The sequence below is a fragment of the Panthera pardus genome, unplaced genomic scaffold (genome assembly GCF_024362965.1).
Source record: "Panthera pardus isolate Hobbes unplaced genomic scaffold, ASM2436296v1 HiC_scaffold_13, whole genome shotgun sequence".
NCBI classification, from domain to species: Eukaryota; Metazoa; Chordata; class Mammalia; order Carnivora; family Felidae; genus Panthera; species Panthera pardus.
In genome coordinates this window covers 39,528,296-39,540,483 of record NW_026526688.1, presented here as the reverse complement: position 1 = coordinate 39,540,483, position 12,188 = coordinate 39,528,296, and the positions used below count along the sequence as shown (strand labels likewise).

At 45.2% G+C, this 12,188-nt stretch overlaps 1 protein-coding gene across 13 annotated transcripts in view; it reads left to right on the top strand.

Moving 5' to 3' along the window:
* The window catches only part of CSGALNACT1 (chondroitin sulfate N-acetylgalactosaminyltransferase 1), a 347,129-nt gene extending 336,309 nt beyond the window's left edge, over window positions 1-10,820 (top strand). For all 13 annotated transcript variants that reach the window (XM_053900992.1, XM_053901002.1, XM_053900996.1 and 10 more), the window contains 2 exons: window positions 6,545-6,626; window positions 9,150-10,820. In XM_053900992.1, coding sequence (XP_053756967.1) covers window positions 6,545-6,626; window positions 9,150-9,439 — 372 coding nt within the window. In that variant the 3' untranslated portion in view covers window positions 9,440-10,820. The remainder of the gene's footprint in view (window positions 1-6,544; window positions 6,627-9,149) is intronic.
* Window positions 10,821-12,188: the final 1,368 nt, after the last annotated feature.

The following is a 12,188-nucleotide window of genomic DNA, read 5'->3' as shown; positions in this document are numbered from 1 at the left end:
TTGTCTCTGAGACACTGGGGGTTCTCCATCCAAAAAGGATGTGTTGATTATGTTTGTTATTAGATGAGCCATGTATTGAGCACTTGCCGCCTGCAGAGAACTAGACTAGACATTCTGGAGGAGTCAGAAGAACTGAAACAGTTTCTTATGCTCAGAAGTTATTGGGGAGGTCACTTTGCTCACCCTCTTGTTTTGTTTTTATAGACTGGCCCAAGATCACACAACCAGCTAGTAGCAGAACTCAGGCCAAAAGCAGGATTTCCTTACCCCAGTGCAATGGAAGCAGATTTGCTAGGATCTTGATGAGGGCTGAAATATAAAGGAAATGATCTGACAAAAATTCCAAAGGAGAACATAAAGCTACAGAAATTAATTTAATGGAGACAGAATGTGTACGTGCTGAGAAGGTATAAAATAAAAAGAGATGATTAGAGACGGTAAGTTAGGAAAGACTTCCTACCAAGGGTTCATTTCGGCTCATTCATGAAAGATACAGGATATAGATATAGATATAGATATAGATATAGATATAGATATAGATATAGATACAGATATAGACAAGATAGAGATACAGGTACAGATAGAGATAGAGATAGAGATAGAGATAGAGATAGAGACAGAGATACTCTTGAGAGCCACCCCTGGAATACATCAGTATCAAGGTGAAGGGAGAATGCAGATCCAAAATGTAGCTGTAACAAAAATTACCAACGGATGCAAACACAAGACAAATTTTCAGAGCAGCCCTGCAAATGTGACCTTGTTAGTGCCTGTGCTAGTCATTGCTTCTCAGGCCATTGCCACTGCTGTTTGATAACACTGTCTTCAGACTAAAGCCAGAAGCTGCATTTATGATTTGTGTGTGTATATGTGTTCAGACTACTTATTTCTTTACTTTTGAGTACAAGCCATTAATGATAAAAAATATGCGAAATGATGGAATTTTATGCTAACATTTAATTTCTTGAGTTTTAAACCTGAGATAAAACTTGCTGATGCTTTAATGTAGAAACAGCTCAGAGAGAAAGGAATGACTGTCATTTAAATAATTATTAACTTTAGACATTCCACTCTCTTGGCTCAAGCCTTGTACCTGCTGGGGCCACTGCCGGAATCTTCTACCTCTTCTGTCTGTAGTCCTTTTCCCTCTCCTATAATCTGGTCTTTCCTTTACCTCCTGCCAGAGATACGTTTCCAAAACACAGATTAATCTCATTTTAAATAATCTTTTATGGCACAGAGCCAGTGGTGTGCTAGTAAATGTTTAACAACCCACACTCTGAAAAGGTGGGGGAGAGAAAAGCCCTGATTCATAGCATTTGCCACTTTCCATGGTGTCAGTACTCCCACTGTGGCCTATTTCAGGCCCCCAGAGTGATGTCACTGAACACCGAGGCGGGAAGAGACTTGAGCAATCCTGGTGAGCTGGTACTGGCCAGCTGCGGCACCACACTGCCAGCCTCGATTCCTTTGTGGGATTAACTGCTCTCCACAAACTGACTCTGAAACTGGTTACAGAGGAAATGTCTGCAAACCCCAGCACCCGGCACATGGTCCCAGTTTGGTAGACACCCAGGCCGGCTGCTCTGCCAGGCAAGCATACCCATCCTGTGTGCCGGCCTCCCCCCTCGGGGCCATCTCCTCGCCATCTCTGCTGCCTGTGGTGCCTGACATCTCAGTCCACCATGCATCCCACCCATCATTTAAATCCAGTGGCTTTGTGCTCCTCTGTCCAGCGTGTGAATGTTTTACTGGCTCCTGTCCTTGCCCTCTTGGATTATATACCCTTACCTGTCTCTACCCACTTCCAAGAAGTATTTCACCACTAACCTGCATTTTGGTTTAAATTTCTAAAAATTGCTGACTGGGCATAGTCCATCCTTTTGGTCTGCTTTTAAATATTCGGAAAGCAGACACTCACTGAGTTCCAAAAGTAGTGTTAACAGGTGCTGTACTCAAGCCTTTTGGAACCCAGCACTGTGCCTGCTTTATTTTGGGGAATCTCAGTAAGGTGATGAGCTATTATTATGCTCATTTCACAGCTGAAAATTTGAAGCTTAGAGAATAAGTCACTTGTTCAGATTGCTAAGTGGCAGGGCTGGGAACTCAGATCCTGCCCCGTATGATGGAGACTGGGCTAAGGATACTGGGTGGTAGGGGATGTGTCCTGTGGCCTCAGAGTGCTTCCATGAGAGCATAGAGTCTAGCTTTAGGTGGTAGATTCCTGGAATAGGGAACCTGGACGATTCCTTGTCCAATATGACACCCTTCAGAAGACACTTTATTTTTAAAAAAAAAAAAATTTTTAATGTTTATTTTGAGAGAGAGAGAGAGAGAGAGAGAGAAAGAGCACAAGTGGGGGAGGGGCAAAGAGAGAGGGAGGCACAGAATCCAAAGCATCCTCCAGGCTCTGAGCTGTAGCACAGAGCCCAGTGCGGGGCTCAAACCCACAGACCATGAGATCATGACCTGAGCAGAAGTCGGATGCTTAACTGACTGAGCCACCAGGCACCCTGACACTTTATTTTTTTTTTAAGCAGATACCAATAAAAGAAGACTTGTAGAAAAATGTGGGTTAGTACAGACCTTGGAGGAGGTGGCTTTTGAGTCCATTCTTAAACCAATTCTATGACAGCTGTGCCTCCAGAATATCTTCTCAAGAAATGGAAACTGTCACAGCAATCATGGTGTTGGTTTGGGCTCAGCCACAAGTGGCCGAGTTCTCCTGGGCAGGTCACTCTGCCTCTGTGCTACAAGGAACACGCAGCCTCCCTCAGGACCCTGATAATAAGGAAGGTACAGGGTGGGGTCGTGGAGTGCCCAGCCCAGCTACCAAAGCCCCTGAAGCTCAGCATGTGTGCCGCTCACAGGCAGGGCTGACCACATAATTGGCATGGCCCAGTGCACACTGAAAAATGCAGGGCCCTTTAAGAATTAAGAATTTGAAGCGCATGAAACCAGGCAGGGAGCCCTCTACGCTCAGGGCCTGGGGACTGCACGGGTCACATCCCACTGGCGTTTGTGAATGTGAGGCTGGGCGAACGCAACCTCGGTTCTTGGGAGGCTCTCTTTGATTTAGAGGAAATACTCTGCCTGAGTATTTGTTATTTATTTTATTTCAGGGCCCAGATTGCTTCACGGGCAGTTGTCCAAGTCAGCACCATTAAAGCAACAGGCGCTGCCTCCCGGCTCCCCGCGCAGCTGCAGGGCGGCCGCCTTCCCACATCTTTGGGGAGAGACGCTGATTTGTGCTTTGTGTTTTGGTCCTAATAGAAAATAATCACCCCCATCACGTGAATCGCCCACAGAGCTTTGGGTCTGGAAACTTCCTGTGGGAGAGCGGGCTCCACAACTGTCCTTTTGTGGTGTGTGCATGTCCCGCAGTGCTCTGCCGAGATCTAAGGTGGGGAGAGAAAGGGTGCTGCAGAGAGTTGAGAGGAAGCCAGCTCTTGAAAGACATTTTTTAAAAATGAGGATAGCACTTGAAAACGGAGCGGCGAAATTCAGGACAGGAGATGTTTTTCTTTTAACATATAATCTTAGGGTTTCTTCCTCCTCTGTTGTAGTAAACATCATTGGTGTGTATCTTTTCAAAGCTTGAACAGAGCAGTGGAGCTCCTGAGGCCTGGGGCAGCGATTCTAAAAAGTAGAGCCCTCTGCTCAGTCCCCAGGAAGGTGAAAATGTATTTGTCTGTGGGTCCAGACAAATACACAATTCTGAGAATTTTTGCCCTGGAGTTCCTAGGCCTTCTCCGAGCCACTCACGAATTCCCTAGTTGAACTATGTCTGTTTCCATTGCCCCAGGACTGCTCTTCATTCTTTCATTGGAGAAGCACTTATTGAGCACCTGCTGTTTACTGGATAGTGATCTGGGTGCTGTGAAGGAGACCAAGGCCCTGGGCAGACATTCACCAGTGGTCATAGGGGAAGACAGAACAGAGAAACAGATGCATCAACAGGATAATTTCAGAGAGCCATAAGTGTTGTAGAGAAAGTAAACCAGGTGATGGGATAGAGAGTGACATGTTGTTGTGGGGGGTGGTGCTGACACAGGCTGGGAGGGTGAGGATGACTGCTCTAGGCAAGTGACATTGGAGCTCAGTGGTGAGCAGGAAAAAGGTGACCTAGATAGGGAGTCTGCAAGTGTCCAGCCTTAGAGACCTGTGAGCCTGGTATGTTCAAGGGCAGAATAGAATGAGACACTGTAGGAGGGGATATGAGATGGGTGAGGCAGGCCAGGGTTGGGTCACATAGGACCTTTGCAGGCTAGAGGTTTTCTCTGGGTTTTATTCTAATTGTATTAGAGAGAATGCAATTAAAGCCCCTGCAGGGTTTTAAATTAGAATGAGCCGTGATCTGATGCATGTTTGAGAGTACTCACTCACAGCTAGGTTGCTCGTTGAGGGCACTAGTCCAATGACTCGGCACAGCTGTGGATGGTAGAGCCTGTCATACGTGAACTCCATCTTGCTCTGACATTGTATGCTAAGGGTATGGATCAGATCAGTTTCCACCAAGGGCTAAATTTCAATGAGCATATCAGATAGTGGCTTTCCCTGGCTTGCCAACTTTAAAGCTGGCATCAATAAGTGTTTATAAGGTGCATTCCCCAGCTCACAAATCAGTTTGACTCTGTCACATTGTCCCCAGGTGAGGGTCACTCTTTACCTTGTTCAACCTTGCTGGGCACTGCATCACAGCCCAGGTCTGAGCCCTGGCCCATTGTTCTTCCTGTTTGGAGCTTTCTCTTTTAGATTCCATACAGACCTCAGCCAAATGGTTGAAGTTTGGATACTGGCACTTCTCTTTGACTCCATTTTTACTCAGAAGCTTAGAGGACCTGTCTGTGTCCTGACCAGCAGAAAAGATATTAAGCCATTAGCTGCAACAGAAACCATGTACCTGGTATGAAACAGAAACCATTTTTAAAAAATGACTCAGTGGAGATTTTTCCAAACTTTCCTGCCCTGCAAAATCTTTCCAGTTGATACTAATGAAATTGTCTTGTCACTTGGGAGATACTGTATAACAGGCCTTTGTTCTGCAGAAGAATTGGAGCACATCTGCTGGGCCACTAATGGACAAAACCTCTCTTGGTCCTTATTTCCCTTCAGCAGCCCTGAAGCATGTGTGTTCACTCTGTGCAGGCAACATCTATGTGTAGGTTGTAATGAAAATAAGGTGGTTCCATGAGTTACAGAGTAGAGAAATGTTTAAGTTCACAGCCCTTCCACAAACCATTTGTGGAATGTAATTGAGGCTGTAGTGGCGACAACATGAAACTTCGGGAAGGTGAAAAAGCAGTGAGGATGCATGTTTGGGTAGTAGACCTGGAAAAGACCTTAGCCTCGATTTAGCTCAACTTCCTCATTTATAGGAAAGGAAATAGAAGCTCAAAGAAGTGAGGGACCTGCCTGAGGCAAAAAAGCCAGCCAGTGGTCAAGTTGGGAGGAGATGCTGGTGCTCCTCCCAGCCTACACCCGGCTCTGATTAGCAGTGAACAGAGCCAGACCTCGCAGGCAGGAAAATGCAGAAATCCCAGTGGATGGGGACCTGCTGCAGCCTCCTTCCCCTTTCCCTTCCCCAGGAGGGCACTTTCTCCACTAAGCACCTATGTTGACCTCAAGAATGAATCATAGAAAAGAGCTATTAAGGTGTCAGACTTAGTCCCAGAGTGATTTCAGCCAAACAATTACAGTGTTTTAAAAGCCTTGGTGCTTTAGCAAATGCATTGGAAATTTACTTGCCGAGTAAGAGACTGAGGAGGACCAGGTCTCGCTGTTTGAAGACAGTCACTGCTTGGATGGTCTCTCGGCAGCCCTGCAGCTTACCACCACCACAGATGCTTTGGGGAACAGTTTGGTTTTAAAACAGTTTAAAGATGAATGGACAGAGTCTTTCTTCAGAACCTGGACTCTTGGCGCCCTTTACCTCAGCAAGTGAGACTTAGCAGAGCCAGAGTAACACGCTGCCTTCTCAGGTTTTCTTTTTATTCCCCGAGGGAGTCCTGTTTGTGCCCTGTGCCAGGGCAGCTGAATTCTGAGTTGTTCTCGATCCCTTTTCTCCACTTCCTGAGCCCTTTGCTGGCTCCCTGCCCAGCCCTATGCGAGGGGCCGAGGCCTCCAATTCTCTCTGGCACTGGTGTTGGGCCAGACACGTAGGTGGCTTTTCCATGGCGCTGCTCAAAAACTTGCTCTCCTGGTTTGTTTTTGAGTGTGTGTGTGTGTGTGTGTGTGTTGTGTGTGTGTGTGTGTGTGTGTGTGTGTGTGTGTGCCTATGTGTTTTCATGCCTACACCCTAGAAACATTCCAACCAGAGGTGCCAAAAATCACAAGGCCCATTTTGGAACTGGTGAGTTCACTGTATTCCTACCCTCTGAAAGGACTCAAATCCATCTGCATTTCCCACACGGGGTTGTGGTTGTGGCTACTGATCAGTGGTGGGATGGGCTCCCTATTGAGCATTGCTTACACAAGTTTGTGAATCCTCTCTATTTTTATCTACTCTATCCTCCCCTCTGAAATGACAGCGCTTTCCCTGCAGGTCATAAAGAAGGAGACTGGATTTTGGAGAGACTTTGGATTTGGGATGACCTGCCAGTATCGGTCAGACTTCCTCAATATAGGTAAGACCAGGCAAAGGGCCTCGAGTCCGCGCCTCTGCTGCCACCAAGAGGCCGTGAGAGGCCACGAGGAAGTCAGGGCAGGTTCCCAGGAGTCTGATGACAAAGGTGGTGCCATTTCCTAGGAAAGGCCCTTCCTCTCATCGTGGACTGAGGCGCTGGACCAGGACAGGGCTTGGGAGTGTGCAACATATGAGCCCCTATAATCTCCATCAGCCCCTCTCAGTCACCCCAATTGCAGCACACAATCTCAGGGAAAAGGCAGTTGTTGCAAAAAGGCAGCTTCAAGGCAGGTCCCCCCCAGTATCTCCTTCCAACCTAGTTCTGGCTGTAGTCCCTCTCATGCAGAACTTTCTGGGCCTCCAAAGTAGCAGGGGCCACTGAAAAAAATAAGGGCAACATGAGAAATTTTGGAAAATCACATACCAGAAAATATCCAAATTTCTCTCTGCTGAACTTGCAAAAATTCCAAATGCTACTTCAAACTCTGAGTGTACAGTCACCATCAACACATACGTGTGTGTGTGCACATACACACACACACTCCCAGAGCACCAAGAGGAAAGGCCCTTAGGTTGCAGTTGAGGAGACCAAAAGGCAAAGGGTCTGCAGCAAGTGAGGATAGGTGGATTATACATGACTAGGGTATGAATGAACAGGCCCGAAACCTTGATCTTGGGCTCAGGGGCTCAGGGTAGACCCCAAGCTTGGATGGAGTCAGGGAGGCCCTGCAGAGCATGGAGACTTCTATCCCTCCACCTCCCTGTGGGCCTCCCAGAGTCTGCTCCTCTTGCTCTCTCCTGGTGATTCCTGTTCACGCCCGAGGCCTAACGCGTCTCTTTTTAAGATCAGTGACTCAATCTGAGCAGCCCCAGGTTTTTGTCCAGAGGGGAGTAGACTTCAGGGACTATAGAACCCCTATAAAAAGAAAGAAAGAAACAACTTGAAGCTAAAGAAGCAGCAGAGCACCCAGGACGTTGGTCTCTGAGTGGCTGGGTGCTCCCACATACCGGCAACTAACCATAGGTGTTCTTTGATTTCTCTAAGAAATATTTCTAAATGATTATGTGCAAATCAGATTTCTAAAAATGACTATTTAAAATTTTTTCTAAAGCAGATTTCCATTTCGAGAAACTCTGTTTCCTTGTTCTGTGTACAGGGAAGGATTTTTTTTTTAATGGTGTATGTTTATCCAATTTGAATTTAGAATAAGTTGGATTTTCCTAAAGATGGGGCATAGCTGCAGTTGAAACGTGTGGGGACAGTTGGCTGGTGAGGGTGCTTTTCCTCAGTAAGCTGTGGCCATGACCTCAGAATCTCTGGGTCACATCTGGACCCAGGTAATTCTTTGCAATCTTGTATTTATTTGTAAGCATCTTAACTTTTGCACCTTCTATTTAATAAGTTGTGATGATACCAATGATAATAAATCAATTACAGATAACCAAGCGCTGCCCCTTACATTACTATCTCATTTGGTTATGACATCTAGTTCATTTCAGGATAAAGAAACCAAAACTCAAGAGAGGTGAAGTGGCCAAACCAAGACTCAAATTCTAGACACCTGACTCAGTATCGTACGCTGGCCCACCAGTGGGGTACCACGAATCACTCGTGTACATAGCCCAGCCCTGGTTGGGATGCAGTTTTCCTGTGCGGGAGCCCCTCCCCTAGGCCCACCGATGGCCTTGATCAGAGCAATGTAGCCTGGGGGCTACAGAGGGTGAAGGGACTACATGATACCTCTGATGAAAGGTGTTGAGGATGACTTTACTCCTTCTTGTATGAATTAAATAAATCTCCTAGGCGAGAAAGGAACAGTGACAAAAAACACAAGTCTTCTCTGGTTCTGTTTGGTTTGCAGTGGGCTTTAGGTTAAGAAAAGACATGGGGCATCTCAGTTTATAAAGGTGAGACTTTAAGGGACCATTACTCTGTGAAGGCGTCCACCATGGAGTGAAACCACATTTTTTGAGTAGAACTTCAGAACTGGGAGGCCAGTCCCTTAAACATGCCTCACTTCACCGGCCTGTGATGGACACACAGTTTTTGGGACCACTTTAGTGTATGAAAGGCAGAGTATTTTCTGGGATGTAGTTTTTTTCATGCTGAGATCCCATTACTCTTTCAGGCTGCAAGCCCCTGCTTCACTTTGTTTGAATGACAGGAGGCCACATTCAAACAAAAACAAGAGTTTCCATTTGAAAGTTTTAAGCTGAAAAGTCTTAACATGGGGCTCAGGCCAACATTAGCACTGCTGATGGCTCTCGGAAGCAGGCAGGTGCTGGGGCTTCTCTTTGCAGTCTTGTTCTCTCAAGGAGTTGGTGCTGGCCACCACTGCCACCAAGGTCCTGAGTTCCCTTTCCCGGATGGACATGCTCATAATTTGGGGGGTGGGGGGAGCGGTGAAACATCTCCCCTAATGCTTCCTCTCTTCATGCAAAGTTCTGTACAGATCAGAAAGGCAAGTACGGATCAGGAGACTGGCTGCGCAGCTCGATTCAGCGGTGTGTTCTCTCCTGGCAGGTGGCTTTGATTTGGACATCAAAGGCTGGGGTGGAGAGGATGTGCACCTTTATCGCAAGTATCTCCACAGCAACCTCATAGTGGTGCGGACGCCGGTGCGGGGACTCTTCCACCTCTGGCATGAGAAGCACTGTGTGGATGAACTGACCCCTGAGCAGTACAAGATGTGCATGCAGTCCAAGGCCATGAACGAGGCATCCCATGGGCAGCTGGGGATGCTGGTCTTCAGGCATGAGATAGAGGCTCACCTTCGCAAACAGAAACAGAAGACGAGTAGCAAAAAAACCTGAACTCCCAGGGATAGATTTGGGGAGATGGTTTATTTTTTCCCTTTTGTGATTACTGAATAAGTGGCTGTGACAAGGAAAAGATTTCCATAAAGGGCAAAAAAAAGAATTCAACTGATTAGTAAAAGCGACGAGGGGGAGAGCCTCCAATTTCTCTCTGCCTGTTTGGCTTTACGCAACAGGAATTAAAATCTCTGCCTGCAAAAGTAGCCCAAATGCATCCCATGTAGTGTCTGACAAAGGCAGAATGATTGTGAGATTATAAGCCTAATGGCATGGAGGTTCTGATTGTGTGTACAGCAAAGTGAGAGCTGTTATCTTTTGTGCTCATTGAAATATTCATGAATTAAGACCAGTTTTGTAAAAAGTTCTTGGGAATGAAAGGCAAGCACATGTCTCCCCATATGAACGATTATATTGGTAGAGCTGTAGTGCCCAGGAATGCTAAAATATCAGAAGACAGGTGAGGAGACTTCGTGATACTCAAAGATACACCGATGGCGATCCTTGTGAGTATATTAAACAAAACCAAATGGACTCAAAAAGGAAAAAAAAAAGAAACTATTGTATCATTTCCACCCAAGATTAACCAAAAATAATCTGCTCATCTTTTTTGTTATAGTTTTAACCATCTCCATTTCTCAATTTTATTTAAAAATGCACTTTTTTTGGCTTATGAGTTATATTCTGCTTAATTACCAACTTGCAAGCCTTACTAAGAGAGCACAAGTTAGCATACATTTTTATATCTTTTAAGAAAATACTTTTAGGTATATTATGAGAACTTTTCATTCAGATTGATCCCCATATCCAAGGACATGCCAAATGCTGATCCCGTCAGACACTGAATGTCAGATCTTTGGTCATATGGAAGTCATGGTGTGGGGCTACTGATACATCAAGACATATAGATACTTTATCTGAAGAATATTTCCCAAGGGGAGCAACTGAACACTGGAGGGAAAGAAAGATCTACTTTTTACCTTAGCAGAAAAGGAAAACTCATTCAGACTGGTAATATCTTGATTTATTCAGAAGTCAAAAAATACATTTTCTCCTCAGGAGAACTGGGGATCACTTTCTTACCTGTTTAAATAAACCAAAGTATACTGTGTGAACCAAACAATCTCTTTTCAAAGCAGGGTGCTCTTCCTGGCCACTGGCTTTCATGAGAAGAAATGCAGACAAATGTATTTTGTGAAGGATCACTCCATCTGCCAGAGTCAAGTGAGATGTAAGACTTTGCTACATGTTCACCTACCCCCACCTAGGGAAGTAACTATTTTTAAATGACGCAGTTCTACTGAGTCACTAAGATGCTTCTGAAAATGGCATTTTATTACAGTTTCCAACTATTTAAAAAAATAAATACAGTTAACATTGAGTGATTTCTACATTCATGTGAAAATTATTTATTAGCCAGCACCAGATGCATGAGCTAATTATCTGTGATTCCTTGCCTTCTGTTTGCCCCCAGTCAACTCATTGTTTAAAAGCTTCAGGAACATTCAAGCTGTTGGTGTGTAAAAAAAAAAAAAAAAAAGAGAGAGAGAGAGAAAGAAAAAAAAGAAAAAAAATGCATTATATTGATTTGTACTGGTAGTTCATAAATTTTAATCAAAACACAGGACATGAATGTAAGGTGGCATTGGAGAGCTAATAAAATATGATTTGTGGATATGATTTCTTCTTGGAGCAAGAATGCCATGTTTTTAGTTTTGGGAAAACTTTTTACATGTGCAGAGACCAGGGTTTCTCAACCTTGGTGCTAGAGACATTCTGGGATAGATCATTCTTTGTTGTGGGGGTTGTCCTGTGCACTGTAGGACATTTAGCAGCACCTCTGGCCTTCACCCACTAGATGCGAAGAGCATCTCTCACCTAGGCTGACAACCAAAATGTATCCAGTCATTTCCAAATGTCCCCTGGGGGACATAAAACTACACCTGGTTGAGAACCACTGGTATAGAAGGAGAGAACCATAATGAAAACTCTGGCTGTGAATACATTTTACTTGTCCTTTTTATTTTTTTTAAAGCTTATTTATTTTGAGAGAGAGAGTGTGCACACACGTAAGTGGGGGGAGGGGCAGAGAGACAAGGAGAGAGAGAATCCCAAGCAGGCTCCATGCTGCCAGGACCAAGCCCAATGTGGGGCTCGATCCCATGAACCATGAAATCATGACCTGAGCTGAAACCAAGAGTCGAACACTTAGACTGAGCCACCCAGGTGCCCCTACTTGTCCTTTTTAGTTAGAAGAAATTGAGAAATGGTTCCCAAGGTCCCTTTCTAACTGAGTTTCATATTTTCACATACACTGGTGATACTAGAGATTCTGGGCACGTCTGGCTTTGTGGGACTGACCAGCACACTCCTCCTATATTCTTCCAGTGTCTGGAGGACGTACTTCCAATAGGCAGGCAACAGGAAGCAAATGTGATCATGGAATTAGGTCTAAGTGTCCTGCAGATGCTACAGTCCCAGGCTGTACTGTGGGCTAACTAGCCATTTGTGCTTGCTTAAATTGCATCTCACAGATGCCTGAGGCAGCGATTAAGAACTGAGTTTCAGCAATTGGTTAAGAATTGCTGAGGGTAGCTGAAGAGAAGAGGAAACAGCATAATATTAAACCATTTCTCCCTTTTTAGAACTTAGCTAAAGCAGTTTTATCAAAAAGTAGGAGCCCTCTTGGGGCATCTGGCTGGCTCAGTGGGTAGAGCATTCACCTCTCGATCTGGGGGTTGCAAGTTCA